The sequence below is a fragment of the Taeniopygia guttata genome, chromosome 2 (genome assembly GCF_048771995.1).
Source record: "Taeniopygia guttata chromosome 2, bTaeGut7.mat, whole genome shotgun sequence".
Classification (NCBI taxonomy): Eukaryota; Metazoa; Chordata; class Aves; order Passeriformes; family Estrildidae; genus Taeniopygia; species Taeniopygia guttata.
This window is the reverse complement of record NC_133026.1, coordinates 150156076-150182736: the sequence shown is the minus strand read 5'-3', so window position 1 is coordinate 150182736 and position 26661 is coordinate 150156076. Positions and strand designations below refer to the sequence as shown.

The window sequence follows — 26661 nt, the reverse complement described above, 5'->3', positions numbered from 1 at the left end:
TGGATTTGAATCAGTGCTTTTTAATCCATAAAAGGTGAGAATCCATGTACAAATTAAAAAAAAACCCAACAAAACAAACAAACAAACAAAACCCCAAAAAAACCCGACATAAAACCCTGGAATTAGGGAAATTACCCCGACCCCACAAAAAACAACCCCTTCGCCAACACTGGGGTTGGGTGATGAGGGCGGAACGCGACGGCTTCTCCTAAATAAATCCCTCTCCAGCTCGGAGACGTCTGTGGTGGCATCCCACGTTTTTAGGATGGTGGGAAGATGCTGCTGGGATGTTTTAAGGGCAAAGTGGCCTTTTCTGTGACCCCACCCCCTCCTTTCCTTCCCAATCCCACACTGAGCAGCCGGGAGGATGACGTGGGAAGCCCGGCTGCTACAGATGGCCCCGTGCTGGAAGGCGGATCCGGAATCTCGGCTATGGAGAGGTCTCCTGGCCAACAGCAGAGCTAAAAAGTCCTCCTTGAGCTCGTAAAATCCCAGGATGGGTTGGCTTGGATGGGATCTTAAAGCCCAAACTGTTCCAGCCCCAGTCATGGGACAACTTCCACCACCCCAGGTTGCTCCAACCCCAAGATTTCCTTAAATAAAATCAGGGTTAAGAGCTTGGAAAATGGACAAGGAGCCACTAGAGGAAGTCACAATCCCAAGGGACACTGTGGCCACAAGATCCCACCTGCTCCTTTAAACCAACCCTAAAAATTCCTTAGAAAGTACAAAAATACAATCCCATCTGTCCCAAGGGAATTTTCTACCTCCCAAGATCATCCAAGCACTGAAGACCAGACAGCTCCTCAGCCTTCAAAAAAAAAACCCAAAAAAATAACACACCAGGCAGAAACAGGATGGAGGAAATTTTGCCAATCTGTTTTGTGGATTTGGAGTCTCCCAGTGTTTCCAGGACAATTACCAAGATGCCTGGATCCATCAGGCCAGCCCAGGAATGCTGACAGCAGTGTTAGGGAATTAGCAACATGTGCAAGATCCAACAGTAGCACAAATTTAGGAGTTTAATAATCTGGAGGAGATATCTTCCTGGAATTTTAATCTCCTCCCAGGAAAAATAAAACCCCCCCAAGGCTCTTAGCTATTAATCTCCTCACAGAATATTTAGGGCAATCCATGTCTCCTGATTAAAAAAAACAGACAACAACTGCACGTTAAGTCCTTCCCTTTTCTTCCAAAGAATCCCGCTGGGCAGCTGGGCTGGATTTTATGAGCCAAGCTGGGGGTTCATTCCCCAAAAAACACACCCCAAAAGCACAAAAAATGGTCAAACCATCCTACTTTGCTGGGACAGCCCCACCTGGGAGATGCTGCCTGGGTTGAGCCCTGTGGTGGGATCGCAAGTCATCGATGCCCATGCTGTTCCCTCTCCCAAAAAAAGGGAGTCTGGAAGGATTCAGCTGAAGGATTCAGCTCCTCCAGCAGCTCTTGGAGAGCAGCTCCATCTCATACCTTGCAGAGAAAGCCCAGGAGATGCTACAGAAGGTGACACTTTTGCTTTAATGGCCGGGGCTGGCTTTGGCCAAGCAGAAGACACAAACCAGGCCCTGCTTTAGCACAGCTCCCCCCGACCCCCCTTGAGAGCCAAAAACCCCCCAAAAAATCCCAAAATTAACAATAAACCCGAGTTTCCCCCAGACTGAGGGCATCGTTGGACGCAGGAGCTGGGAGGTAGAGGTGCCTCGCTCACCTCTCGGTGCGGATCCGACCAGCGGCGCATTCCCGGGTCTGGGAGTCCTCACAGCCCAGCCAGGCTTGGGAATCTTCCCGGGGAGCCAGTCCTGGAGCTCAGGGGACACGGTGGAGCACGGTCAGTACATGGCCTCGTTGTCCCCCACGGCGGTGAAGGGGACACCGCTGTAGGTGCTCTTCTTGCTCCTCTTGCTCTTCTTGCCCCACACCAGCAGCGTGCTGGCGCTCTTGCTGTTCATCAGGCTCTTCCTGCTGTTCTCCTTGTTGCTCTTGGGCATCCCAGATCCCGAGGACATCACTGCCGCCTTCCTGTCCACCTGGTTGGGAAAGGTGGAGAGGGCAGTGAAGCCAGGGCAGCGCCCAGAGAGCTCCAAGGAATTCCGTGGTTTCCTGTGGGATGTGACTTACGGCTTTGGGACATTCCGAACCCTGCAGGGTGATGACTCCGATGTCCACCCCCTCCTTCCCGGTGCTCTTCAGCAGCTGGACGACCTCGGCGTGCTTGGACCACTTGCAGTCCTTGCCATTCACAGAGATGATGTAGTCTCCCTCCTTCAGCCCAGCTTCCTGCAGGGAAAGAGGGAAAACGTGCATGGACCGTCAGAAAATCTTGGAATGGTTTGTAAGGGAACTTCAAGGTCATCCAATCCCACCAGGGACACTTCCCACTATCCCAGGTTGCTCCTTGGACACTTCCAGGGATGGGGCAGCCGCAGCTTCTCTGCGCAACCTGTGCCAGGGCCTTGCCACCCTCAAGAATTTCTTCCCAAGAAGAATTTTTTCTCAAGAACCCAGGAATTTCTTCCCAATACCGACCTAACCCTGCCCTCTGTCTTTGGGAAGCCATTCCCAGTGTCCTGTCCCTCCACCCCTTGTCCAAAATCCCTCTCCAGCTCTCCTGAAGCTCTTTGAAGTCCTGGAAGGGGTCCAAGCTCTCCCTGGAGCCTTCCCTTCTCCAGGCTGAGGAGAAGACTCAACTCTGCTCCAGATATGGACTATTTCCAGTCCACATCCTGATCTTTGGGGAGATTTGAGTTTTCCAAAGAGGGATGTGATCCTGATGCTGTGTTGTTCCAGAGACCAGGATGGATGGGTTGGTACTGAGGGAATAGGGAGACCCTCAGGGCATCCCACCAGGATTCTCCACCATCTTCTGATGGAAAACAAAGCTGCCCCCACCCCCGTTTTTCGGATGTGCCATCTTGTTCCAGTCACTGTCATATCCCAACACTAAGGACAAGGAAGCTGGATGGGCTTCCAGCAGTTAAAACATGAGCAAAATTCCATGTTTTCTCCTTAGCTGTCTCCTAAAAATTAATCATTTCATGACGCCCACCTGCAAACCTCAGCCTGAGCTCCAGCATGGATGAGTCTCCTCCTGAAATGTTTTAAGCCCTAAAAACACCTGGAATCCCTCCAGGCAGCTCCCTTCTGGCATTCCCATGGGAATAGCAAGAAACTGGGGTACTCACAGCAGCGCAGCCCCCCGGGATGACCCCAGCAATGAGGACGGGGGAGTCTCCTCGCAGGGTGAATCCAAAGCCGTTCTCTCCTCTCATCAGGTGGACTCTCCGAGCTGGATACCACTTGTTCTTGGCTGAGAACACGGAGAGGGGGCCCTGGGATGAGGCAGAAACATGGAAAGCACCTTTTCAACCCCCTGGAATTGTGCAGGCTTGCAAAAATAAAACCCATTCCAGGGATGGGGAGGGGGCAGAGGAAGAAATCCTGTCTTGTGTAGGGAAAACAGTCACATTATCCAAGACGAAATTATGGGGGTTGAGGCTGTCTGGATCTTGGGGATGCCAGCAGGGGTTGGTCCAGGAGCAGGATGGTGGGATAGGTCACCAATTCAGGGTCACTTTTCCCCAGTTGTTTCACATTTTCCCTTTTTTTTCCTGCTTTTCCATTCCCACAGGAGCAGGATATTCCTGCCTGCCCCGAGGCTGAGATGCACAAGCTCTCCCTGGGGTACACAGGAGATGACCCCACCACAGATCCCACCACTGTCCTGAATCCCAATCCTGCTCCCCAGGACCCTCAAACCCCAAAGAGGGCGTGGATAAAACTCCAGTGGGATTTTCCTGGTGCCTCCTGCCACTAAAACCCTTCTTCCCAAGGGTCTCTTGGGAAAAGCCCACCCAAAATTCCTGCCACCAGAGGAGCTTTGTGACCCATTTAGGTGTCACAGAGACAGATCCCAGCCCTCCTCCCGCTGCTGCTCCTTGCAAAACTGCTGGAGAGGCTGCGGGAGGAAGGAATCCAGGCAAGCAGAGCATGCAGGGGAGGAGGAGGAGACGGCTGCTCCCTCGGGATATTCCCGTTCTCGGAGCTGTACATACCAGCCTGTGGAAGAGGTCGGTCACCTTCACCTGGGAGAAGTTGGGGGACTTGATTTCAGGTTTCTGGTGCGTTTTGGCTGATGGGAGGGAGAGAAAAGCACAGAGCGTGACCTCAGGCAGTTGGGGAAGCTGCTGCTGTCCCAAAGAGGGACAGTGTGACCCCTTAAGCGCCAGGACCTAAAATCCTGGAATAGTTTGGATTGGAACTCAGAGATCATCCAGTCTGTGGAGTCTTCCCACTCACAAACCCCCTCCCCACCCACAACCCCAAAAAACCCCCACTCACGATGGATGTCTGGAGCCTCTCCCGTCTCAAAGAAATCCTCCTCGTGGTCGATCTCGGAATATTTGCTCAGGGAGCGTTTGTGGGCAAAGGACAGGACCTCCTGCAGGATATCCATCTTCCTTAGGATCTTGCACAATCCATGGATCCTCATGGCCTCCTCGTGCTTCATGATGGCTTTTTTGAGGTGAGCTTTGCCTGCGAGGGAGCGGAGGGAGCTGAGCCCGACGGAGCGGCAGCTCCGGCGCGCCGTTCCCGCTCGGCTGCCCACGGATTTCAGGAGCGGTGCCACCACCCCGCTGTGACTCAGGGACAGCCCAGTCACGTTCCCAGCCCTAAATGGGGTCGGTCCCAGCCGATGGAGAGCTGGGAAGGGACCTTGAAGGGTGACCTACTTCGCTCCCCTGACGCCGGAGCTGGCAGATGTTCCTGAAAAACCACCCCCGACGTCCCTCCTCACGCTTAACCTCAATCTCCTGAGCAAATTAACTTCTCTCCATCGCCTCGGATCCCTCGGGAATGGGAACGTGGAGAAAACCCAGCCTCGTCCTCCTTGGGAAGGTGCAACACATCCCTGTTTTCTAGGCTAAGCCTTTTCCTTGCCCTGCAGGTCCTGCTCTCCATCCTCTGCTCTTTGCCCCTCTCCACTTGCCTTCAACGCGTTCCCACCCTCGGGGAATGGAAGCGGTCGGGAAAGAGGAGCTGAAATTCCAGTGACCCACGGATATCAACGCAAAGCGTCTCCTCCGTGGGAAACTGCAACCAAGGCAGCCGTATCCAAGGCTAAATTCCCAGAAAAGCTCTCTCCCCGTGTCTCATGGAAACGCGTGTGCCCGTGGCATTTCGCGTTCAGGACACACGGTGGCAACAGAATCCAGGGAGATGAGGTTTGCTCCAGACTCCTGGAATCCACAGCCAAAGGAACTTAACAACCCAGGCAATGTTTTGGGGCTGGATGGAAAACAGAGAGGAGACTCCCGGCACTGAGAATTTTTATCAAATCTATAAATTGTGAAATTATGGGGAATAATAATAGGAATAGAATCATGGAATGGTTTGGGTTGGAAAAGAACTTAAAGCTCATCTCATTCCAACTCCCTTCCATAACGGAGGGATGCCTTCCACCCTCTCAGGCTGCTCCCAGCCCCGTGTGACCTGATCTTGGACACCTCCAGGGATGGAGATCCACAACCTCTCCGAGTTTTTCCCTTCCCGTAAACCAAATCCAAGCTAAGCTTGGTGTCTGCACATCTATTTTTTACCAGGAATGTTGAACAGAGCCTGTTTTCCCCAGGAAAATCAGGCAGAGCTGGAAAAGCTGATGCAAACCGCATCTGAGGGAGTTGGGGTGCTGTCACCATAAAAAGCTTGGATTTTGGGGTTTTTTGGAGGTTTCCAGTGAAATCTGACTGAGCATCCTGAAGGATTTTGCTGAGGCCAAACTCATTCCTGGTGGGATCTGCCTCCTCCCACACGTGTGCAAGGAGGGAAAAGAGCTCCTAGGGGAGACAACACCCCAAATTCTGAGTGCTGAGTTTGCTCTTGGTGCAGCCCTGTTGAGGAGGGGCTGGCAAAACACGACTTCAGCTGAATAAGCAGCGTCTGTTCTTTCCCTGGAGCTGAAATTCCGCATGGGAAGAAGTTCTTGTCTCCCAAGAATTCGCAGCAGCTGAAAAAGCCACCCCCTGAGCATCTGCTGTGTCTTGTTTTCCAGCCAAGTCAGCCCAAAACAAGGAGCTCCAAGGATCTCCATGTCCCTATGGATTTCTCTGCAGTGTTGGGTGATGTTACCTGGCTCGGAACACCTGGAATTTTTCCTGTCAGAGATGGACAGGTTAGGACAAGCACCACACCCTCAAGGGGACTGTGATGCTTTCCTGCTTCCCAGGAGAAGAAATCTCCTTGGAAATTCCTCTTTGCACGGAGAGATCCCCCGAAAACCTCATCGTTTGTGGGAATTGCGACGGGACCCAGGAATTTGTGCTCACCCAGCTTCCTCCTCTCCTCGGGATCCTGCAGCAGGACACGAAGCGACGGCCCCTCTGGCATGGTGACATGGAATTGCAGGAAAGCCTTCTCCTGCTCCAGCAGCTCAGCATCCGAGGGAGCTGTGGGAAGGAAATGGATGGGGATGGGATTAGGGAGAGGTCAGGGCCACCCAGCCTGAAGTGACAGTGGGGACAAAGAAGCCACATCCACATTCAGGTGGCCTTCCTGTCATCCAGCCACAGCCTGCAAGGAATCAGGGATGGGCCCAGGGATGATCCCAGTCAGGGATGCACCAGGATCTGAAGTTAAGGGCAGGATTTGTCCTGAACACAGCTTTTTTTTCCTCTTTCCTGCATTTCTTTGCTCCAGTGTGAAATAGAGTGCCCTGGGAGGTCACTGACAGGGAGACAAATGAGACAACAAAATCAGGGAATCATGGAATGGTTTGGGTTGGATGGGGCCTTCAAGACCATCCAATTCCAACCCCTTTCCATAAGGAAGGACACTTCCACTTGGCTGCAAGCCCCATCCATCGTGGCCCAGGATAATTCCAGGGATAGGGCAGCCACAGCTTCTCTGGGAATTCCAGGGCCTCACCACCCTCACAGGGAGGAATTCCTTCTCAATATCCAATCTATCCCTGCCCTCTGGCAGTGGGAAGTCATTCCCTGTGTCCTGTCCCTCCATCCCTCATCCAAAATCCCTCTCCAGCTCTCCTGGAGCTCCTTGAAGCACTGGAAGGGGCTTTAAGATCTCCCTGGAGACCAGAATATTCCAACCCAGAATATTCCAAGGAGTTTTGTTGCTCCAAGCCGAGGATCCCAAAGCCTGGTGGGCACAGGGATCCAGAGGGTTGGGAACTGGCAGCTCCAGGGCTGGCTCTCCCTGTGCCAACTCCTGCCATGTCAGCATCCCTGAGGGAACAAACTGCAGCGTAAGGAATTTATTCCCAGCTGGTTATGGAAGCAAAAGATTTGTTGTTTCGACAAGGGAGAGGTGGGAGCAGGAACGTGAGATTCCAACAGCAGGCAAAAAAAATCCTAAATTAGGCATCTCCTGCAGATTTCTGCTTCCCACAGTGCCTAAGGACACCAGAAATTTTAGGGGGAAGGTTTGCCCTGCCCCTTGGTACCCCATGGAATCCCATCTCCATCATCATCCTCTCCTGTTTGAATCTTTAAGCCCTTCCAGCTCCACATTATCCCCCTCTCTCCCATCTCCTTGCTTAATCCAGCTTTTCTGCAACGCCCACATGGCACAAGGAAGATTTTGGGCAGGCTCTGGAGCGAGGGAGGGTGTGAGGACAGTCTGGCAGCCACTGGTCACAGCGCTGGTTTTGGCAGCCAGCCCTCAAAAAGCTTCTCAGCCACCCACCAGAGGCGGGTGACACCGAAGGTCAGCAGGAGCATCTGCTGCCCACCCCCGGATCCTCTGCTCCATCCCAAAACTGATCCCAGAATTGTCGGTGGCAGCACAGATGGAGATCAAGGGTCACATCTTGAAGTCACGCTCCAAGTGACTCCATGGGACCAAGCGTGCCTTGCTGCCACCACCCTGAAATTCCCAGGACATCCATCCATGAGGCTGGAATTAAAATCCAAGGTAATTTTGGATTTATTTTTGATTTTTGAAGCCCTTGGCTGGCCCAACACAAGGTGACCCAAAGCAGGCAGGTGCTTTCCCTTCTTTCCACAGCTGACATCCCTCCAGCAGCTTTTTCCCCCCCTTCTTAGGATTTTTCCCTGTGGAAACCAGAAATATGGGAAAATCTGCCCTGGGGGATGAATTGCTGAGTTCATAAAGATCCACAGCTCAGAGCATTCCAAAAACTTCGGGTGTTGTATCCATAACCTCTTTTTTTTTTTTTTTTTTTTTGGAATCCCTCCCCAAAACCTAGGAATTAAGTGGAATTAGTACTTGGATGAGCAGGAAGCACCCTCCAGGCTGGACACTCACCGGGGCAGTCGCAGAGGGCGATGGCAGCGAAATAATGGGAGAGGGCTTTGAAATGCTCCGACTTGACGTGGACCATGGTGGTCCAGGAGAAGGGAACGTAATCCTTGACGTGGGGCTGGCTCATGGTCTGGTGCACCAGGCAATAAACATCTTCCACCTGGGAAGAGGGAAGGGAGAAGAGATGGGATGGCAGGATGTCCCTCGGGTTGTGCTCTCCTGGAAGGTTCTGCCGACCCTGAAATCCCACCAAATCTTCTCCTTCCCAAAATCCTCACCCTTGCTGCTTCCTGAGCCAGCTGCAGGCGGGCCAGGAAGTCGTTCTGGGCACGCAGCAAGGTCATCTTCTCAAAGACACATTCCTGGACCTGGGCCACCATCAGCCTCACCAGCATGGTCAGGGAGGCCGCGCTCATGTCCAGGCTGGGAGCGTTGGAGAAGTTTTCCTTCAAGTAGTTAAAGGCACCTGGAGGAGAGAGAAGCTCCTGGAAGTCACCAGACTCGTGAAGAAGAGAATCAAACTTTGGGATCAGGCAGGTTTCCCTCCAAGAACATCAAACTTCTCACCACCAGTGGTGGGTAAGAAGATCTGAGGTCCAACCCTTGCCACCTAAACCATCTTTGTGCCCAATTTCTTCTCCAAAGCCCTGGGTGATCCCAATTCCAGGTCTGTTTTTTTCCTATGGGGAGATGGATCAGCCTCTCCACAGCTGGGACATCCTTTTGGATGTCATCCTTTCGGGGGACATCCTTTTTGGCTGTTGGACCATCCCAACTCCTCATCCCGACCCACACAACCAACCTGGAGCCACCTCGCGCTCCGTTTGTGATCCCTTGGGGAACGCCTCTTCCTACGACCGCTCCCACCCCTTCCTGCGCTCCTGTGGATCGTTCCCAGCTTTGGGAAAAGCTTCCTGGGAAGAGGAGGAAGAGGGGAAGCCACTTACCAGCTGCCTTCTGGAAGGCATCGATGGCCTGGTTGAGGCCGGGCAGGGAGGCGCGGTCCTGCCGCGCTCCGATCTGCGTGTGCAGCGCTCCGAGGTTGAAGAGGACGCTTCCCTTCTCGAAGGCCAGAGCCCTCTGGTGGGATGGGACCCCCGTCAGGGAGTCGTACCTGGAGAAGGGAAGAGCCAACAGCTGTCCATGCCCTGGTCATGGTCCCCAAAGTGTCCCTGTCATGTCCACATAAAAGCGTCCTCACTTGTGGAAAGGGCGCTTGGAACTGGATGACCTTGAAGGTCCTTTCCAACCTAAACCACTCCATGATCCCCACGGATGCAGGAGGAGCCTGGAGGGTTTTCAGTGCTCAGGTGGGCTTGAAGGCACCATTCCCATCACAATCCCATGGGAATTGTGTTCCCCTCTCCCTCCACAAATCAACCCACCCAAGCCAACAGCAAATCCATATCCTGGTGTCCACCAGCCCTTGGCAGAGATTCCATCGTGGAAATTTGGATCCTGACTCCCTCCCCACCCAGGAGGGACAGGGAAGGCTGCACCCACCAGTGGAAGAAGACTCCCAGGGTTTTGGTGGGAGGGAAGAACCGGCTGTCGAGGAAGTAGAGCTGGTTGTAATATTCCATCAGGAGCTCCAATCCGGCCTCGTTTCGGCTCGGAGTGCGCATGGCCTGCGGGAATGGGAGAGGAAACATGGATGGGAAAAGAGGGACAGGACACAGGGAATGGCTTCCCACTGCCAGAAGGCAGGGATAGATGGGATATTGGGAAGGAATTCTTCCCTGTCAAGGTGGTGAGGGGCTGGAATGGAATTCCCAAAGAAGCTGTGGCTGTCCAATCACTGGAAGTGTCCGAGGCCAGGTTGGGTGGGGCTTGGAGCAGCCTGGGATAGTGGAATGTGTCCCTGCCCATGGAAAGGGGATGGAATTGGATGATTTTTAAGAGCCTTTCCAACCTAAATCATTCCATGATTCTGAGGTTCATCCGTGGGGAAAGTCTGGGTGCTGGGACACCCAAATGTGGAAGCGGCAGCCTGGGAGCTATGCTGGAAAAAACTCATGGAAATTCTGATTTTATAAATCCTAGGGAATAAACAGGATTTTTTCCCCTCCTTTCCCAGACTGCTTGTAATTTCCTCTTCTCCAAGGCCTACCTGGAGAGAGAGAAGTTGTTCAGCCTTGCCAGGGGTGAATTAATATTCATAAATAATGACTGGACTATAAATTTTGTTGCTGCTCATTTGTAGGTCAGCAGAAAATGAACAATTCCTGAATAATCTGCAATTTTTTGGAACCTATAAACCAAGTCCAAGGTGCTCCAGCATGGGAATGCTGCACCCTGAAATACAAGGATAAATATGGAATTTGGAGAAAGGAAGACGGGACCCCCCTCAAAGGAAATGTGGCATCTCCAAGGAGTGATCCTGGACAAGCCAAACGTTGGAAGCAAAGGGACACCAACCTGCCGCAGCTCCATGAATTCCTTGATTTCCTTTTCAAACAGGACACCCTCCTCTCCATAGTGTTCACTAATGAAATCCTGGATTTGAAAACAGAAGAAAATCATGATTTTTTTTATTTAAAGGGAGATTTCTGGCAATTTTACCAGAAATTTACAAGAAAACCTCCACTCAGTAATAATTTTCTCCCTTTCCTGCTCTCCAGCATCTCCAGACCCTCATCTCCCACTTTCCCATGTTTCAAGCCCAGTTCCTTTCCATGAATTTATTTTTTTGGCAGCTTTTCCAAATGGGAAAATTAATTTCAGCTGCTTCATCATCGATCAATGAACCACCAAAGCTCACCTTGAGTGGGACCAGCAAATCCAGCTCCTTGGTCTCTTTGAGTCCCAGAGGGATCATGGGAACGCTGATGGATTCACTGGAAGAAGACAAGAACCTGTTTGGTGGTTGGATTGAAAATTTTGGATGGATCCTGGGGATTGGAGATTAAAAGGAAGCAGCTCCTTGCCCTGGGCTGGTGCTGCTCCTTTTGAGAGACTCCACATGGAAAAATGCTCTTCCCAAAAAAAAGGATTTGGGAATGGCAGCATAAGAAGAGAGGTGCAAAAAAACCCAACCAAACAAACAAAAAAAACCAAACCCCAAATCATCTTCTTCCAGCTCCTGCTTTCCAGAGGAATCCTGGGTGTTGGGTGGGCAAGGCAGGATCAAGCCCTCACCAACACAGCAGCCCCCTCTCATTATCCCCTCAAATTGCTGGTAACTCATTAATCAATCATTAACTGGGGAGGAAAACAGGCAAAGGAGGTTATGAAAACCAGGAGAGCAAGGCAGGGAATTTGCACCCACATTTTCCTTGGAACAAACAGCTCCAGGAGCTATAATTAGTGCAGAAAGCCATTACTGCTCATTTCCTAACGAGAATTCCGCTGGAATCCATCGTCTGGAATAAACAAAGGGGTTTTTGTTTGGCCTGGGCAGGGTTTGGGCTTGTTGTTGTTTCTCCTGATTTCCTTCTAAACCAGGGCAAGCAAGTGGCAAATTGGGAAAACTGAGCATCCCTGTTTGGGAACGTGCCTGGAAAAGCACGTGGATGGACAGAGAAATGTGGGATCGTGGAATGGTTTGGGTTGGAAGGCGCTTTCAAGATCATCCATTCTCACCCACTGCCACGGGCAGGGACACCTTCCACAGGACCAGATTCCTGCAAGCCCCATCCAACCTGGCCTTGGACACTTCAGGGATGGGGCAGCCACAGCTTCTCTGGGAATTCCAGGGCCTCACCAACCTCACAAGGAAGAATTCCTTCCCAATATCCACTCTATCCCTGCCCTCTGGCAGTGGGAAGCCATTCCCAGTGTCCTGTCCCTGCATCCCTTGTCCCAAGTCCCTCTCCAGCTCTCCTGGAGCCCCTTCAGGCACTGGAAGGGGCTCTGAGATCTCCCTGGATCCCTCCCTTCTCCAGGCTGGACATTCCTAGCTATTCCCAGCCTGGCTCCAGGGCAGAGGGGCTCCAGCCCTTGGAGCATCTCTGTGGCCTCCTCTGGATTTGCTCCAGCAGCTCCACATTCTCCTGATGTTGGATCCCGGAGCTGGATGCAGAATTCCAGGTGGGGTTTCACCTGAGCAGGGCAGAGGGGCAGAATTCCCATTTTCCTGCTGCCCATTCTGTGGGATGAACCTGGGACAGGGAGGATTTCTGGGATGTGAGCACACGTGGATGAGGAATTTCCAGCTTTTCATCTGCCAACACTCCCAAATCCTTCTCATCAGGGCTGCTTCCATCCCTTCACCACTCACAGCCTGGATTTGTGCTTGGAATTGCCCCGTCCCAGGTGCAGGATGTTGCAGTTGGCTTTGTTGAACCTAACGAGGTTTATCTGGAGCTTATCCAAGTCCCTCTGGATCCCATCCCACCCCATCCACACCTGGATTGTGTGGATGGTGTCGCCATCCAACACCATCCACCTCAGGAAGGGAAAAGGAGGAAAAAAATCCCAGTATCCCAGAATTGTTTCAGCTGGAAAAGACCTCCAAGAGTCCAACCTGTGACCGACCCCACCCAGCCCACAGCCCTGAGTGCCACATCCAGTCATTCCTTGGACAATTCCAGGCATGGGGATTCCCATCACCAAAATATCCTGTTGGGAAGAGATCTGGATTGTCAGGAAAGAGGGTCAATACAGGGAAAGATGGTTGTTTCTTCCCTATTCCTCCTGCTCTGGGACATCAGTGTCCAAAGGATGCTGAATCTCTCCCAAAACATCCCAGTATCCCCCTAGGAAAAGCTGATTTTTCTCTCCTTGCATCTCTAGAAGGGAACCACTGACATTCCCAGGATGAAAACTTTCCAGGAATTGTGGCCCATGCCCAAATCCTCCAGCCATCACCTCGTTGTCCCTGACCATGGAAAGGTTTGGGTTGGAAGGGAACTTCTGAAAGTCACCCCAACCCTCAGCCATGGGACAGAGCAGGGCGGACACGGCGAGAGCAGCCTCACTGCCAAGAAAAATTCCATTAACAGCGGAAAAAATGAAATCCCAAGGGAACAGGCTGCTCTTCCCGGACCCACCTGTCGTTCTGATACACGTCCACGCTGCTGTTGAGCTCTTCCAGCTCTTCCTTCAGGAGCTGAAGGTTGGAGTTGACGTAGCTCAGCTCCAGAGCCACCGTTTCCTTCACCTTGTGGTTGCTGGTGGCCCTGCGAGAAACCAATGGATCAAAATTCCCTCTTTTTATCCATGAATTTATTTTTTCCACCCCGGCAGTGGAATCCACGTCAAGCCAAACCTTCCTACAGGACTGTGCCTCTCCAGGTGATGCTGGAAAGGTTCGGATGGGACCTCTGAGGATCATCCCATTCCGCCTCCTGCCATGGGACACCTTCCAAGGTTGGAATCCCAGGATGTTCCAAGCCTCATCCAACCTGGCCTTGGACACTTCCAGGGATCAGGCAGGCACAGCTTCTCTGGGAATTCCGTTCCAGAGATTCACCACCCTCCCAGGGAAGAATTTCTTCTCAATAACCCATCTATCCCTGCCCTCTGGCAGTGGGAAGCCATTCCCTGTGTCCTGTCCCTCCATCCTTCATCCAAAATCCCTCTCCAGCTCTCCTGGAGCTCCTTCAGGCACTGGAAGGAGCTTTGAGGTGTCTGTGGAGTCTTCTCTTCTCCAGGCTGGACATTCCCAGCTCTCCCAGCATTTCAGGAAGAGGGAAATCCAAACATCCAGGTAGAAGCTGAGCCCAGGCAAAACTCATTGCACTGCTGCATCCAGGAATTCCTGCTCCAGAGCCACCTTCCCCTTGCCCATTCCCGCTAACCCTAACCCTAACCCTAACCCTAACCCTAACCCTAACCCTAACCCTAACCCTTTAGCTCCAGTGCAGATTCAGCTTGGGCTGTGACCAGTCCAGCTGCTCCCCCATCCCAAATAAACAGTGGGATTTGAGGGGGAAAAACTCATTTTTAGGTGCAAAGAATCCTTGTGGAAAAGAAAGGATTTGCGAGCTCCTGCCCTCCCTTCCCTGCTCCCGGCAGGAGCTGTAAACACCAGGGATTGATTCCAGCTGTTCCCAGCAGGACAAGCTCCCAGGCTGATTATTCCCTGCTTATCTCCTCCAAAGGAAAGCACGGGAGAGATAACCCAGAGCTGAAAGGGGATCCAGGGAAAACAACACATGGACAAGCTCTGCTCCACCAGGAAACTGCTTCCCTCCCGCTTTTCCAGAGTATTGCCTTTGACATGGATTTTGTACGGATTGAATCCCTCTGGGTCCTGCCCTGCCCTGGCTCAGGGCAGCAGGAGGAGTTCCAGGGTTTTTCTTTGAAAATCTGGTGGTTCAATCTCCTCCTGCCTCCCCTTTGCTGGGATTTTTCCAAGAGCAAGGAATTTTTTGATTAGAAACAAACCAAACCAAACCACAAGACATCCAAAGATCCCCATGGCTGCTTCCATTGAAAATCCTTCAGCATTCCTACAATTCCCCAGGCACTGTCACCCTATGTTTCCCTATAAACCAGTATTTAACCCCTATAAACCAAGACTTAATTCCTATTTATCCCCCATACATCCCAACACCTCCAGGACATGGTCAGTCCAATTTTCATCCCATATGGATTAAGTTTTCCCTCCTTGTTCCCAGCTGCCAACAATTTCTTTGTTGCCCCCCCGATCATTTTCCAGGTATCTTAGCACAGTTTCCAGGAGGATCTGTTCCATGATTTTGCCAGGAATCTGTTAATAGGAAAAAGGTTTTCCTGGGGTACTTGCAAGTGCCACACGCAGCAAATAATCCTGGAATGGGTTGTGTTGCAGAGGACCTTAAAAATCATGGAATTCCATTCCTCTGCCATGGGCAGGGACACCTTCCACTATCCCAGGTTGCTCCAACCTGGCCTTGGACACTTCCAGGGATGGGACAGCCACAGCTTCTCTGGGAATTCCCTTCCAGGGCCTCACCACCCTCACAAGGGAGAATTCCTTCCCAATATCCCACCTAATCTCACCCTATTCCAGTTTAAAGCCATTCCCTGTGTCCTGTCCCTCCATCCCTCATCCCAAGTCCCTCTCCAGCTCTCCTGGAGCCCCTTCCGGCACTGGAAGGGGCTCTGAGCTCTCCCTGGATCCCTCTCTTCTCCAGGCTGGACATTCCCAGCTCTCCCAGCCGGGCTCCAGTGCAGAGGAGCTCCAGCCCTTGGAACATCTCCGTGGTTTCCTCTGGACCTGCTCCAGCATCTCCAGGTCCTCCTGCAGTTGGAGCCCAGAGCTGGATGCAGAATTCCAGGTTGGATTTCACCTAAGCAGGGCAGAGGGGCAGAATTCCCCTTTTCCTGCTGTCCGCACTGTGGGATGAGCCCAGGACACAGGGAAATCCTGGGATTTATTTTGTGATTTATTTTTCTTTCGTTCCAAAAAACTGGACATTTTTATCTCCCCCATTCCTCCACTCCATCCCAGTGTTTGAACAGGAAGGAAAAGGTTTCCTCTGGCTCTTCCCGTTTATTTACCCAGCAAACAAATCCACCGAGCAAACACCACATGGATTTTTTTTCCCAACACCCCATTCCTGCCAACTTTTCCAGGAAAACACACGGAAAGGCTGAACAGCAATATTTTTACCAAGCACTGGGCTTGTTTGTTTTTAAATTTAAAGGCAAAATTCTAGCAAATTCAGCTCCAAACTGCTCCAGGCTGCACAATCCACAGTCTTTTCCATCAGCACCAGGCTAAAGATCCAAAGGAATTTTATCCATGCACCACAAATCTTTAATTTTGAAGCAATAACCTTTAGACTTGCAACATAATCCCCCCTCCTCCTCATCCTTTAATTTCAAGCTTGACCATTCCTCTTTCTCTCTCCCCCCGCTAGATTTCCGAAGTTTCATAAGCTTGGAGCACCGGAATGCCGAGAAATCAACTTTATTGCTCAGCTGGATTTGTGGGAGGCAGGGAGGGAGGGAAAGTGGCTGCTCCAAAGGACACCCAGAGCGCTGAGCCAGCAGAAAAAGAGCCCCCTCAGTGCATTTCCCTGATAATTAAGATGTGTTTTGCATCCCGTTTTTCCTCACTCCCACTTCCCACAGCTCCAATTCCAACCGAAACCAGGCTGATTTCCGCTGAGCCAGCACATTTCCCTCTGTTGTTTTGGTGTTTTTTTTTTTTTTTTTTTTTTAAATATAACACAGGAGAGGCAGAAGTTGGGATTCTGTGGCTTTTTTTCCTTAATTAAACAAGGCACAGCAGTGTGGATGGAGCAGTGGGACCTCATCCCCCCAGGAAAACACCATTTTTTTAATGGATCAACCATTATCCCTTCTTCCAGGTGCAACAGGAACACTCCATTCATGTTAAATCATTCCAGTTCCAAAGTGGAAAGTTAATTTTATTATATTTTATTTTATTTGGGATAAGAACAATCAACAAGTTAGTAAAATATTCCCAAAAAAAAAAAAAATTGATTTTAAGGCAGATTTGTGGAATTTTTTATATTAACAACCAGCCCAGCCTGGAATGTGCTCCAAATATTAAGGAAAATGAAATAAACACAAAAGATGATAAAGAAAGTTTTCTTTGGGATAAAATCCCCATGGATGTGGCACCTGGGGACAAGTGGTGGCCTTGGCAGTGCTGGGGGAGTGGTTGGACTCTCCTGATGGGATTTTCTGACCTATTTATGATCCCAAAGCTGGATTTCATGGAATGGTTTGGGGTGGATCTTCAGAAACCTCCAGAGCACCCCTTGCCTTGGGCAGGGACTTTTCCCTATCCCAGGTTGCTCCAATCCCTGTCCAATCTGACCTGGACAATTCCAGGGATGGGGCAGCCACAGCTTCTCTGGGAATGCTATTCCAGCCCCTCACCACCCTCACAGGGAAGAATTCCTTCCCAAAATCCCATCTAATCTCACCCAATTCCACTTTATAGCCATCCCCTGTGTCCTGTCTCTCCATACTCTGTCCAAATTCCCTCTCCAGCTCTCCTGGAGCTCCTTCAGGCACTGGAAGGGCTCTGAGCTCTCCCTGGAGCCTTCTCCAGGCTGGACATTCCCAGCTCCCGTCCTGGCTCCAGAGCAGAGGGGCTCCAGCCCTTGGAACACCTGGACTCTCTCCAGGAGCTCCCCATCCCTTGGATCCACATGCTGGGTTTTCAGACCGGAGCTTTGCATTCCAAGCCCAACCTCAGGCACAAATTAATTCCCATTATCCCATCTGCTCTGACTTTTAACAATCTTCTACCAGCTGAATCTTGGATAGAAGAATCTATTCCTGCCTCCAACCAAATTCCAGAGCCAGGGGGAAGCTCAGGGGATCAGGACTCACCGGAAGAGGTTTTCTGCCCCCGCTCTCATCCTCATTTCCTTGTTGATCTGCTGGTTGATCCGGGCCCGGCGGTGCTGGAGTTTGCTGCGCTGGGTCTGGGCAAAGGGATCACAGCCCTGCTGAGAGAGAAGGGCAGGTTCTCATCCCAAATCCACGTTTTGGGATTCAAAAAATTCCATAAATTCTGTAAATTGTGCATTTTCTGAGCCCAGAGCCACGGAACGGTTTAGGCTGGAAGGGAGTTTAAAGATCATGGAATTCCAGCCCTTGCCATGGGCAGGGACACCTTCCTCTATCTCCAGCTCCAACCTCACCTTGGACACTTGCAGGGATGAGGCAGCCAAAGCTGCTCTGGGAATTCCATTCCAGGTCCTCACCACCCTCACAAGGAAGAATTCCTTCCCAAAATCCCATCTAATCTCACCCTGTTCCAATTTAAAGCCATTCCCTGTGTCCTGTCCCTCCATCCCTTTTCCCAAATTCCCTCTCCAGCTCTCCTGGAGCCCCTTCAGGCACTGGAAGGGGCTCTGAGCTCTCCCTGGATCCTTCCCTTCTCCAGGCTGGACATTCCCATCTCCCTCAGCCTGGCTCCAGAGCAGAGGGGCTCCAGCCCTTGGAGCATCTCCATGGCCTCCTCTGGAATTGCTCCAGCAGCCCCACTTCCTCCTGATGTTGGATCCCGGAGCTGGATGCAGAATTCCAGGTGCGGTTTCACCTGAGCAGGGCAGAGGGGCAGAATTCCCCTTTTCCCGCTGTCTGCACTGTGGGATGAGCCCAGGACACTGGGAATTTCTGGGATGTGAGCACACGTGGCTGGGTCACGTTGAGTTTCTCACCCCTCAGACCTTCCTCTGCCCTTGGAATAACTGATTTATTCCCCAATCCCATATGTTGCTCAACTTTCCCTGAGCTCTTCCTGACAGCTCGGAATAGGAATCCCATATCCCCTTCTCAGGCTCTGGACATGAGCCAAGATCCAGGGGGGCTGGAGGTGAGCTGAAAACGACCCCAAAGCTTGGGAAGGAATGTGATCCCAAGGCCATTTCCAGATGTGGAGTGCAGGGAGTCAGGAGTTCACGGGGATGCAGGAATGAGGGGCGCGTGGCATTAAATTGACTCCATCCTTTCCACGGCTCCGCCTCGGAATTTCTGCAGACGGGGAAAACGCGCTGAATTCCCGACTTCAGGAAATAGCAGCCACCTAATTTCCCTCTGGCTCACAGGGTTTTTATGGGATGCCTCAGGGAATGGGGCTGCCACAAGGAGTGTCCCCAAATCCAGGGCTCTAAAAGCTCTGCCCAAGCGAGGATGATTCCCATTGAAGATTCAGAGGCATGGAATGAGCCTCTGGAAGAACCCTGGATAAAAAAAATTCCCTGGGAAGGCACAAAGCTGGGAAGTTTAAGAGCATGGAAAGTTGTGAGTCTGCACATCATGGGAAGATCCCAAAATCATGGAATGGTTTGGGTTGGAAGAGATCTCATCTCATTCCAACCCCTGCCTTGGCACAGGTTTCCCAGAGAAGTTGTGGATGCCCCTGGAAGTGTTCCAGGCCAGGCTGGATGGGGTTTGGAGCAACCTGGGATAGTGAGGGGTGTCCCTGCCCCTGGAATGAGAAGATCTTTACTGCCCCTTCCAACAAAAAACATTCCATAATTCCATGGAATGCTTGATCACCTCTCAGGTGGAACACGGCAAGAAGGAAATGGAAAGTTTTGCATTTCCATGGACTTCAGTTTCTTTAAAATTAATTCCTCGTATTTGAAGTCCACCGAGTGCTGCTTCCTTTGGAAAAAGGTCTGGGATTAACAGTAGGATTTTCATTTAAGGGAAAGAGTGGAGCTCCTAATTGGTCCCTTGGAGAGTGAGGAATCAGAGTGACTCCAGCTGGTCCATAAATCTGTGGGATTAAGGCTTTACAGTGATCCATGAATTTGACGAAAGGAACAAGCTGGAAGCATAAGATCCCAATTACTCTGAAAAAGCAGTGGGATTTGAGGAAAACACCCCAATAGCTGCATAAATATTGGGTCTGAAAGACTCAGGAGCAAATAGAGGAAAGTTTGATCCAGAATTGTCACTTGTGGATCTGTCCTGGGGGGAATCCACCCATCCTGTTGGCTCCCTAGGGAGGAAAAAAAAATCTAGGAATCAGAGGAAAAAGAGGAAAGGATCAGGAAATCAAGCCAAGATATAAAGAGAATGTGCTCATTAAAGTTTCAAGGCTTAATTTCAAATTTCAAGATGAGATCTCTGAGAGCTTGACAGATCCAAAACATATGCAATTATACCCAAATATATGCAAATGAGAGAGTTTCAGGTTCCTTCTCTGCGCCTCCAGAGCCACAGAAATCCACACAAAGCTCAACAGGTGGGAAGTTTCTCTTCCCTGACTCCACCTCTTCCTGCAAATTCCAGCACCCTGGAGTCCTTTTGGCAAAAATTTGTTTGGAAGCAGCCAGAGGATTTTAAGGGAATTTTTGTGGGGAAAAGGAGCAAAACCCACCTGGAGACACAGGGAAAAGGCCTGGGAAATGCAGGTGGGATGATGGAATAAGCACAAGTAGAAGGATTATCCAAACCCAAAATGAAGATCGTTGTCTGGAGGGAAAACACCAGTAATGAAGGAAAGAAAGGAGTGGGATGCAGAACACACTGGGATGGCTCCACAAGATATTCCAGGAGGGTTGAAACCTCTTCCCTGCAGGAGCCATGAAAGGATTTAGCAAATGGATTTGACCTCTCCTGCTGGGAAGCACTAAAGCTGTTCATGGAGATGAGAGTTTTTTGTCTGACTTCTCCATCAGATTTAACGGGATGAGTTCTCAATCCCTATCCAGGCTCCTAAGCCAGCAGCAAAAAAGTGCTGGAAAACCAAAAGCCTTGTGAGGTTAAGTCAGGAATTCAAGGATTTCTCGTGATCTCCACACATTTTGTTTTTCCTCAATATTTATGAGGCTGGCAAAGCACAGGAATATGAGATTGCTGCACATCTTCCCTCAAGAGGCTCTGCCTTGATCCCAAAATATCATCCCTGGCTTGCATGGATCGACAGAAACATCATTCCATGAGGAACAACCAAGCCCCATCTGCAGGAGCTCCTGGGGCGTCACAGGAATGTTGTAATTCCGCAAATCCTGGAGCAAGGAGGAAATCTGGAAAGGATAAAAGGCCATATTTAAATCCAAATATAAATGAGGAAAATAAGGAGTCAAGGGAAGAGCATTCCACCTTCCAACAGTTTAAAGGATCCCAAAGCTTTTCCTGTCAGAGTTCCAACTGAAAACTAAAAACCACTGAATGAGTTTCCAGGGATTTAAACATGACTTACATAAAGGGGGAAAAAAATTCCCACCAAAATCCCACTGTTGGGTTCCAAAAGGGATTTTCCTCACTAAATTCTTTGCTCAAGCTCTCGAGGTCACCCTTGTAAGGTCAGAAGAAAGAGAGGCTCTTTCATCCAGGCTTTGGGGTGCACCTGGGGACACCTGGAAAAGGGAATTTGGGTGTTTAAGAAGTGGCTCTGGAGATAATCAGACTTTTCCTTCCTGGTTTAAAGATTTTAAAGGAAGAATAAGCACAGAACTCTTCCATAAACTCTGGAGGAGCCATGGAACAGCAGCTCTTGTTTGCATGCAGGGAATGATGGAACAGAAATCCATGAAAATGAGTGAGGTGTGGCCAGCCCTGACATTTATCACCAGTGACAAAGTAGGATTGGGGTCAGGAACTGGACTCTGTGATCCCAAGGAGTCCTTTCCAGCCCCTATCTAATAATTTTATTGGAATAATGCTCTTTAGGCCCAGAAAAACCAAGGGAAATCCCTCTGCGTTCCACCCTCACATGGAAGTGACAACAGAACCAAAAATCCTCATCCAGGCTCTCTCTGAGAGGGAAAAAAAAATTCCCCAAGACCCTTTCCAAAGGGAATCAAGCTCCCATTGTGGGGGAGCAAGGATTCTCCAGCCTTATCTTTACAGGGAATGTTTGGAATGACTCAAGGGCCTTTGTCACTTCCAGCCACCTCTCCCAGTTCCAGAGGGCCCATCCAGGGTGGCAATCAAGAGTCCTCAGGGAATGTTTACTCAGGGTGGACTTTGAACTTCCCACCCCCAGGAGATGAAACCCTGGGTGACTCCTGGGTGACAGCCACACCCTGAGAGAGATTTGTGACCTCGGTGACAAAGGCAAGGCCACAGCCTCCACAGTTTTCCAGCACCGGGGACAAACTGAATCACCTGGAGGAAGATGTGGAAGCCAGTAATTCCAAAGGGCAATTCCATGACAAAGGGATTGTTACTGCTCCTTTGTAGCTGGAAGCAACAGAGGAGAAGTGAAACTGAAGGATATTAAGTGAAATGTGGGAAGGGGAAAATGGGATCTTTGGAAGTGCTGTTAAAAGTTTCAAGGAAGAGAGAAATGAAGGTGAAGATCCAGTTCCTTGAGAAATGGCACAGATCAGGAATGTGCTGGTAAAATCCAGGCACGGATCTGTCCAGAGAAATGAGGAAGGGGTTGGTAACTAGGAGTTACAGCCCAGCAGGAATTGCAGGAAAAGCTCCTGGAGATACTGGGAGAACCTGGCTGGATCCCAGAAGCTGCTCCACAGCTGCCCAAGACTGGACCAAGCTGGGCCATGTCCAAGACCAGTTTTGGCCACAAAGGAGTCACCACCAGGATTCCTCCCAATTAGGGAAGCTGGGGAATGCCCAGAGAGAAATTGAGGAAGTTTAATTTGAGTGGAGACTCGAGACATCCATAATGCGGGAAGAGGAGTCATCAGCTGGTGCTGAGCTCAGCTCCACACCTTCCCGTTCCCAAGGACAGGGAATGAAGGAAGGCAGGACTCCAGCCAGACTGGATCTCTGCCGTGGGTGTGGGCAAACACACAGAGACCCTTTTGTGCCAGGAAAAGGGATATTGAGGGAATGACAGAGTCACGGAATGGTTTGGGTTGGAAGAGACCTTCCCAATCATGGAACTCCACCCCCTGCCATGGGCAGGGACACCTTCCTCTATCCCAGGTTGTTCCAAGCCCCTTCCAACCTGGCCTTGGACACCTCCAGGCATGGGGCAGCCAAAGCTTCTCTGGGAATTCCATTCCAGCCCCTCACCACCCTCACAAGGAAGAATTCCTTCCCAAAATCCCATCTAATCTCACCCAATTCCACTTTAAAGCCATTCCCTGCATCCTGTCCCTCCATCCCTTATCCCAAGTCCCTCTCCAGCTCTCCTGGAGCCTCTTCAGGCACTGGAAGGGGTTCTGAGGTCTCCCTGGAGCCTTTCCTTCTCCAGGCTGGAAATTCCCAGCTCTCCCAGCCTGGCTCCAGTCCTTGGAGCATCTCCGTGGTTTCCTCTGGAACTGCTCCAGCTCCTTCTGCTGTTGGACCCAAAGCCAGACCACGATCCATGATCCCAACCCCATCCATTGGGCCCATGGTTTGTGGCTCCAACCTCAACCCCATAATTTTCTCCCACTACACAGCTACATCCCACTCCAAAAAAATAAATAAATAAATCAGGGATTTATTCCCATGCCCTCTCAGCAGCACCGTTTCCTAACACAGAGTTTTTCCTCCAAACGGGAAGTTCCCAAGTGCACAGATGGTTCCAGGCTGGAATAGGATAACTCTGAGCACCTGTTTTAATTCCAGAACCACAGCTGTCTTTTAAAGCATTTTCACAGAGCCAGAGCTGTCAGCTGGAATTTTTATTCCTCTTTGGAATCCACAGGTTTTTGAGCCAGGCCAGCACAGGAGAAGTGGCCAAGTGACCCTGGCTTTAGCCACATTATCCCGTGGGACAGAGAGGAAAACAAAAGCCAGGGTAGCACTCCACACACACAAACAGGCTTGGAAATTCTCCTTTTTTTTTTCAGGGTTATCCAGAATTTCCTTCCCTTTTTTTTTTTTTTTTCCCAGCTAGAAGCATTTAAGAAATTAATATGAGCTGTTATAAGACAAGCAGGAAGTGACAACAAGTGGGTTTTCACTCCCTGAAAATCTATTTAGATAGGAAATTCCCGGTCATGGAATTAATCTCATGGAGCACCCTGGCTCCGAGCTGGGTTTCTGTGGGAGACAGGATCAGCTAAAACCTCTAAAACCTTTTATTGAGAATATGGTTACATCACAGGGCCTTTGAACAAATGAGGGGAGGATTAAGGTTTTAAATTTCCCAAGTGGCCTCACTGGTGGTTCATGCAGTCAGCAAGAGGAAGGAAAAAATAAACCCAGGGGTGGGAATAAAAATCTGGGGGATTGGGGGTTTTTAAACAGCACAAACTGCAGTTAAAAAATGAATTTTAGGAGGGTGAAAGTGCTTGGAGGAGGTGGGGGAGGCACAGAGTCAGGGCATGGTGCCAGCAGGAAACAGGTGGATTAAGTCTTCACTCCTGGGACAGAAAACTTGGCAAAAAACCCGCAAAAAACGATTAAAAAAAACACTTTTTCAGCAGCATTCAGGATCCCCTGCAAGGCAGAAAATATGGATCCACGCTCCTGATGTTGTCAGGTTGATAAAAACAGCAGGAAAAGGTTGTACTGATAATTTATTTTAAATAACAAAAATAAAGTAATAGAACCAATCAGGTGTTCTGCTGCTTTAATTAAAAAATAATCATATTTTGACAGAGGCTGCTGATGCCCTGCCCAGTTCTCCCTCCAAAGCTTGGCAATATTTTCCACGTTTTCCTTTGTGCTCCAGACCCAAAGAAAATAAATTGGGGAAAAAAGTCCCAAATCCCTCCTGTTAATCTTCCCTCACCAGCAGCACCTGCTCTTCAGGCAAGGCCCCAACTTAAACCCCGACCTGGTTTAAGGTTGCAACTTCTTGAGCTGCAGCCCAGGCTCAAGTGACTCCAGATCAGATTGATCCAGGGGAAAAAAAAATAAAAATCCCTTCCAGAGTTTGGCTTTCTTGGTTATTTGGGATTTTTTTTTTAGGGGCGTTTTAACTTTTGGGACTTTTTGCAAGAAGAGCTCAGCTTATGGAGTGAACTCACTGCTGGTTCATCCTGTTGGATCTCAGGGGGTGAAACTAACTTGGGAAAAACACTTCAATAGACCCCAAAATGAATGATTTAAATGTTTTCTTGCTCCCTAAAACCTCTCTGACCCCAATAAATCAGGGGCTGGTGGCAGCCTGAGGGCAATTCCCACTGATTCTATCCCAATTTTGGTAATTAAACAACGACACCAGAAGAGCAATCAGCCCCATCTCCCCCATACATCCCAACTTTTCCTGGGAGCATCTGGCTAGATTGGCTTCCTGCGGGCAAGAAGGAGGAAAAAAACCCCCAAAATTTCGAGGAATGAGGCAAAAAAGCAGGTGCTGGGAATCTTGGGGATGTAGCCAGCAGAAAAGATGGGATTCAGGAGCGAGGTTTTAGGGATGAGGAGCTGGGAAGGAGTTTTTTAGGGCTGTTTATGGGGCAGCAACAACATTTCCACCCCTAGCAGGGCTGGCTGTCCCTGTGCCTCCATCCATGGGGACAGCCATCCCTAGGGATGGGACAGGGATATGGGGACAGGGATATGGGGACAGGGATATGGGGACAGGGATATGGGGACAGCCCACGCCATCCTCACCTTCCGTGCGCTGCCGCTCTTCGGGCCGTGCAGGAGGACAAGGCCACTGTCCCTGTCCCCATCCGGGCTCTCCTCCTCGGGGGGCATCATCTCCAGGGATGCAACATCCACAGGCTGGGAATGGTGGGGGGCGGGGGGCTCCTGCTTGAGCTCACAGTGCAGTTTTGGGGCCTCGGCGACCCACCGGGGTCCAGATCCCAGGTCTGTCCTAAGTGGGGGTTTAAACCCCTCCTAACCCCTGCTCTGTTCTGTTTGCAAAGCCCCCTGCACTCAACATCTGGCCAGATGTGAGCCCACAGCTTCCCTCCTAGCTGAAATAATTTAGGTAAAAGAGGGAACACAAACCCCCTTTGTAAAGCTACCCCAGGTCGGGGGATGTTAAATCCCACCAGACCCTAAATGGGGGATGTTTAAACCCCCCCAAAACCCGCTGGGAAGAGCTGCTCTGGATAAGGGAATGAGCGAGTTTAACCCCCCCAACTCCCCTGGCAGAGCTGCCCTAAATTAGGGGGGGTGTTTAAACCCCTACAAACTCCCCCTATAAGAGTTTTTCCACTCTTGGGAATAACTTCCCAGGGATGGGGAAGATTTAAATGGAGAGACCCAGAGCGGGGAGGGAGCCAGACCCTCTGAAAACCCCTTTATAGGGCTACTCCAAATAGGGGGGGAACCCCCCAAACTCCCTTTTAGAGCTACCCTAAATGGGGGGGGGGGGGAGTTTAAACCCCCCCAAAACCCCTTTTCAGAACTACCCTAAACTCACCAAACCTTCTGAAAAACCCTTTACAGGACCACCCCAAATGGGGGGGGGGGGAACCCCCAAACTCTCTTTTAGAGCTATCCTAAATGGGTGGGGGAAGTTTAAACCCCCCCAAAACCCCTCTTCAGAACTACCTTAAACCCACCTTATACAGCGACCCCAAATGGGGCGAGGTCTCAACCCCCCCTCCCCTCGCGGCGTAAGCGCCCCCAAAATCCCCTTCCCAAAGATGCTCCAGACAAGGGAGACCCCCCCAAAAACCTCGTTGCCGAGCCAAACCCCTCCTAGCTACAACTCCACAGCCCTTCCCCACCCCGGGGTGCCCCGGGACCCTCCGGCCGTGCCCCCGCTCACCCCCGGTGCCCCCTCAGGCCCCGCCGCGATCGCGGCGGCTCCGCCGAGCGCGGGGCATAAGCAGGGCGGAGGGGCGGGGCTTAACCGCCGAGTAACCAATGGGAGAGCGGCACAGCGTTGATGGACGGCGGCGCCGCCCAATAGACGCGCGGGATTGGGAGAGGCGGTGGGGGGGAGGAGCGGAGCGGCCGTTGCCCGTGGCAACGGTGGGAATTAGAACGCGGGTGACGTCACGGGGGCGTGGCTATAAGCCCCGCCCACACGCGCGGGACGCCCCTCCCGGCTCCACATCTGGAGGGGGGGGGGCTCCGGACACATCTGGATGATCCCGGCTAAAACAAGGGGCACCTTCGCCATCCTGGCCACATCTGGACGACCCCTGACTCCAGCCAGGCGGCCCCGCCCCCCGTTCCAGCCACATCTGGGCCTGTCCCCGCTCC

General features: G+C 51.1%; 1 protein-coding gene across 2 annotated transcripts; it reads right to left on the bottom strand.

Moving 5' to 3' along the window:
- On the bottom strand, nucleotides 1-26251 carry RHPN1 (rhophilin Rho GTPase binding protein 1). 2 transcript variants are annotated; one of them, XM_030266800.4, is made up of 15 exons: nucleotides 25108-26251; nucleotides 17518-17633; nucleotides 13269-13397; nucleotides 11039-11114; nucleotides 10696-10773; nucleotides 9781-9905; nucleotides 9225-9391; nucleotides 8556-8743; nucleotides 8281-8437; nucleotides 6324-6443; nucleotides 4339-4533; nucleotides 4053-4129; nucleotides 3183-3329; nucleotides 2119-2277; nucleotides 1-2027 (listed from the first exon to the last, which is right to left on the bottom strand). In XM_030266800.4, the coding sequence occupies exons 1-15, from the start codon at nucleotides 25195-25197 to the stop codon at nucleotides 1830-1832; spliced, it is 2022 nt and encodes a 673-aa protein (XP_030122660.4). In that variant the 5' UTR covers nucleotides 25198-26251; the 3' UTR covers nucleotides 1-1829. The 2 variants fall into 2 exon arrangements, with proteins under 2 accessions (XP_030122660.4, XP_030122658.4); XM_030266798.4 differs by having other exon boundaries at nucleotides 1696-2027; nucleotides 17518-17636; nucleotides 25108-25306.
- Between the last annotated feature and the right edge of the window lie 410 nt (nucleotides 26252-26661).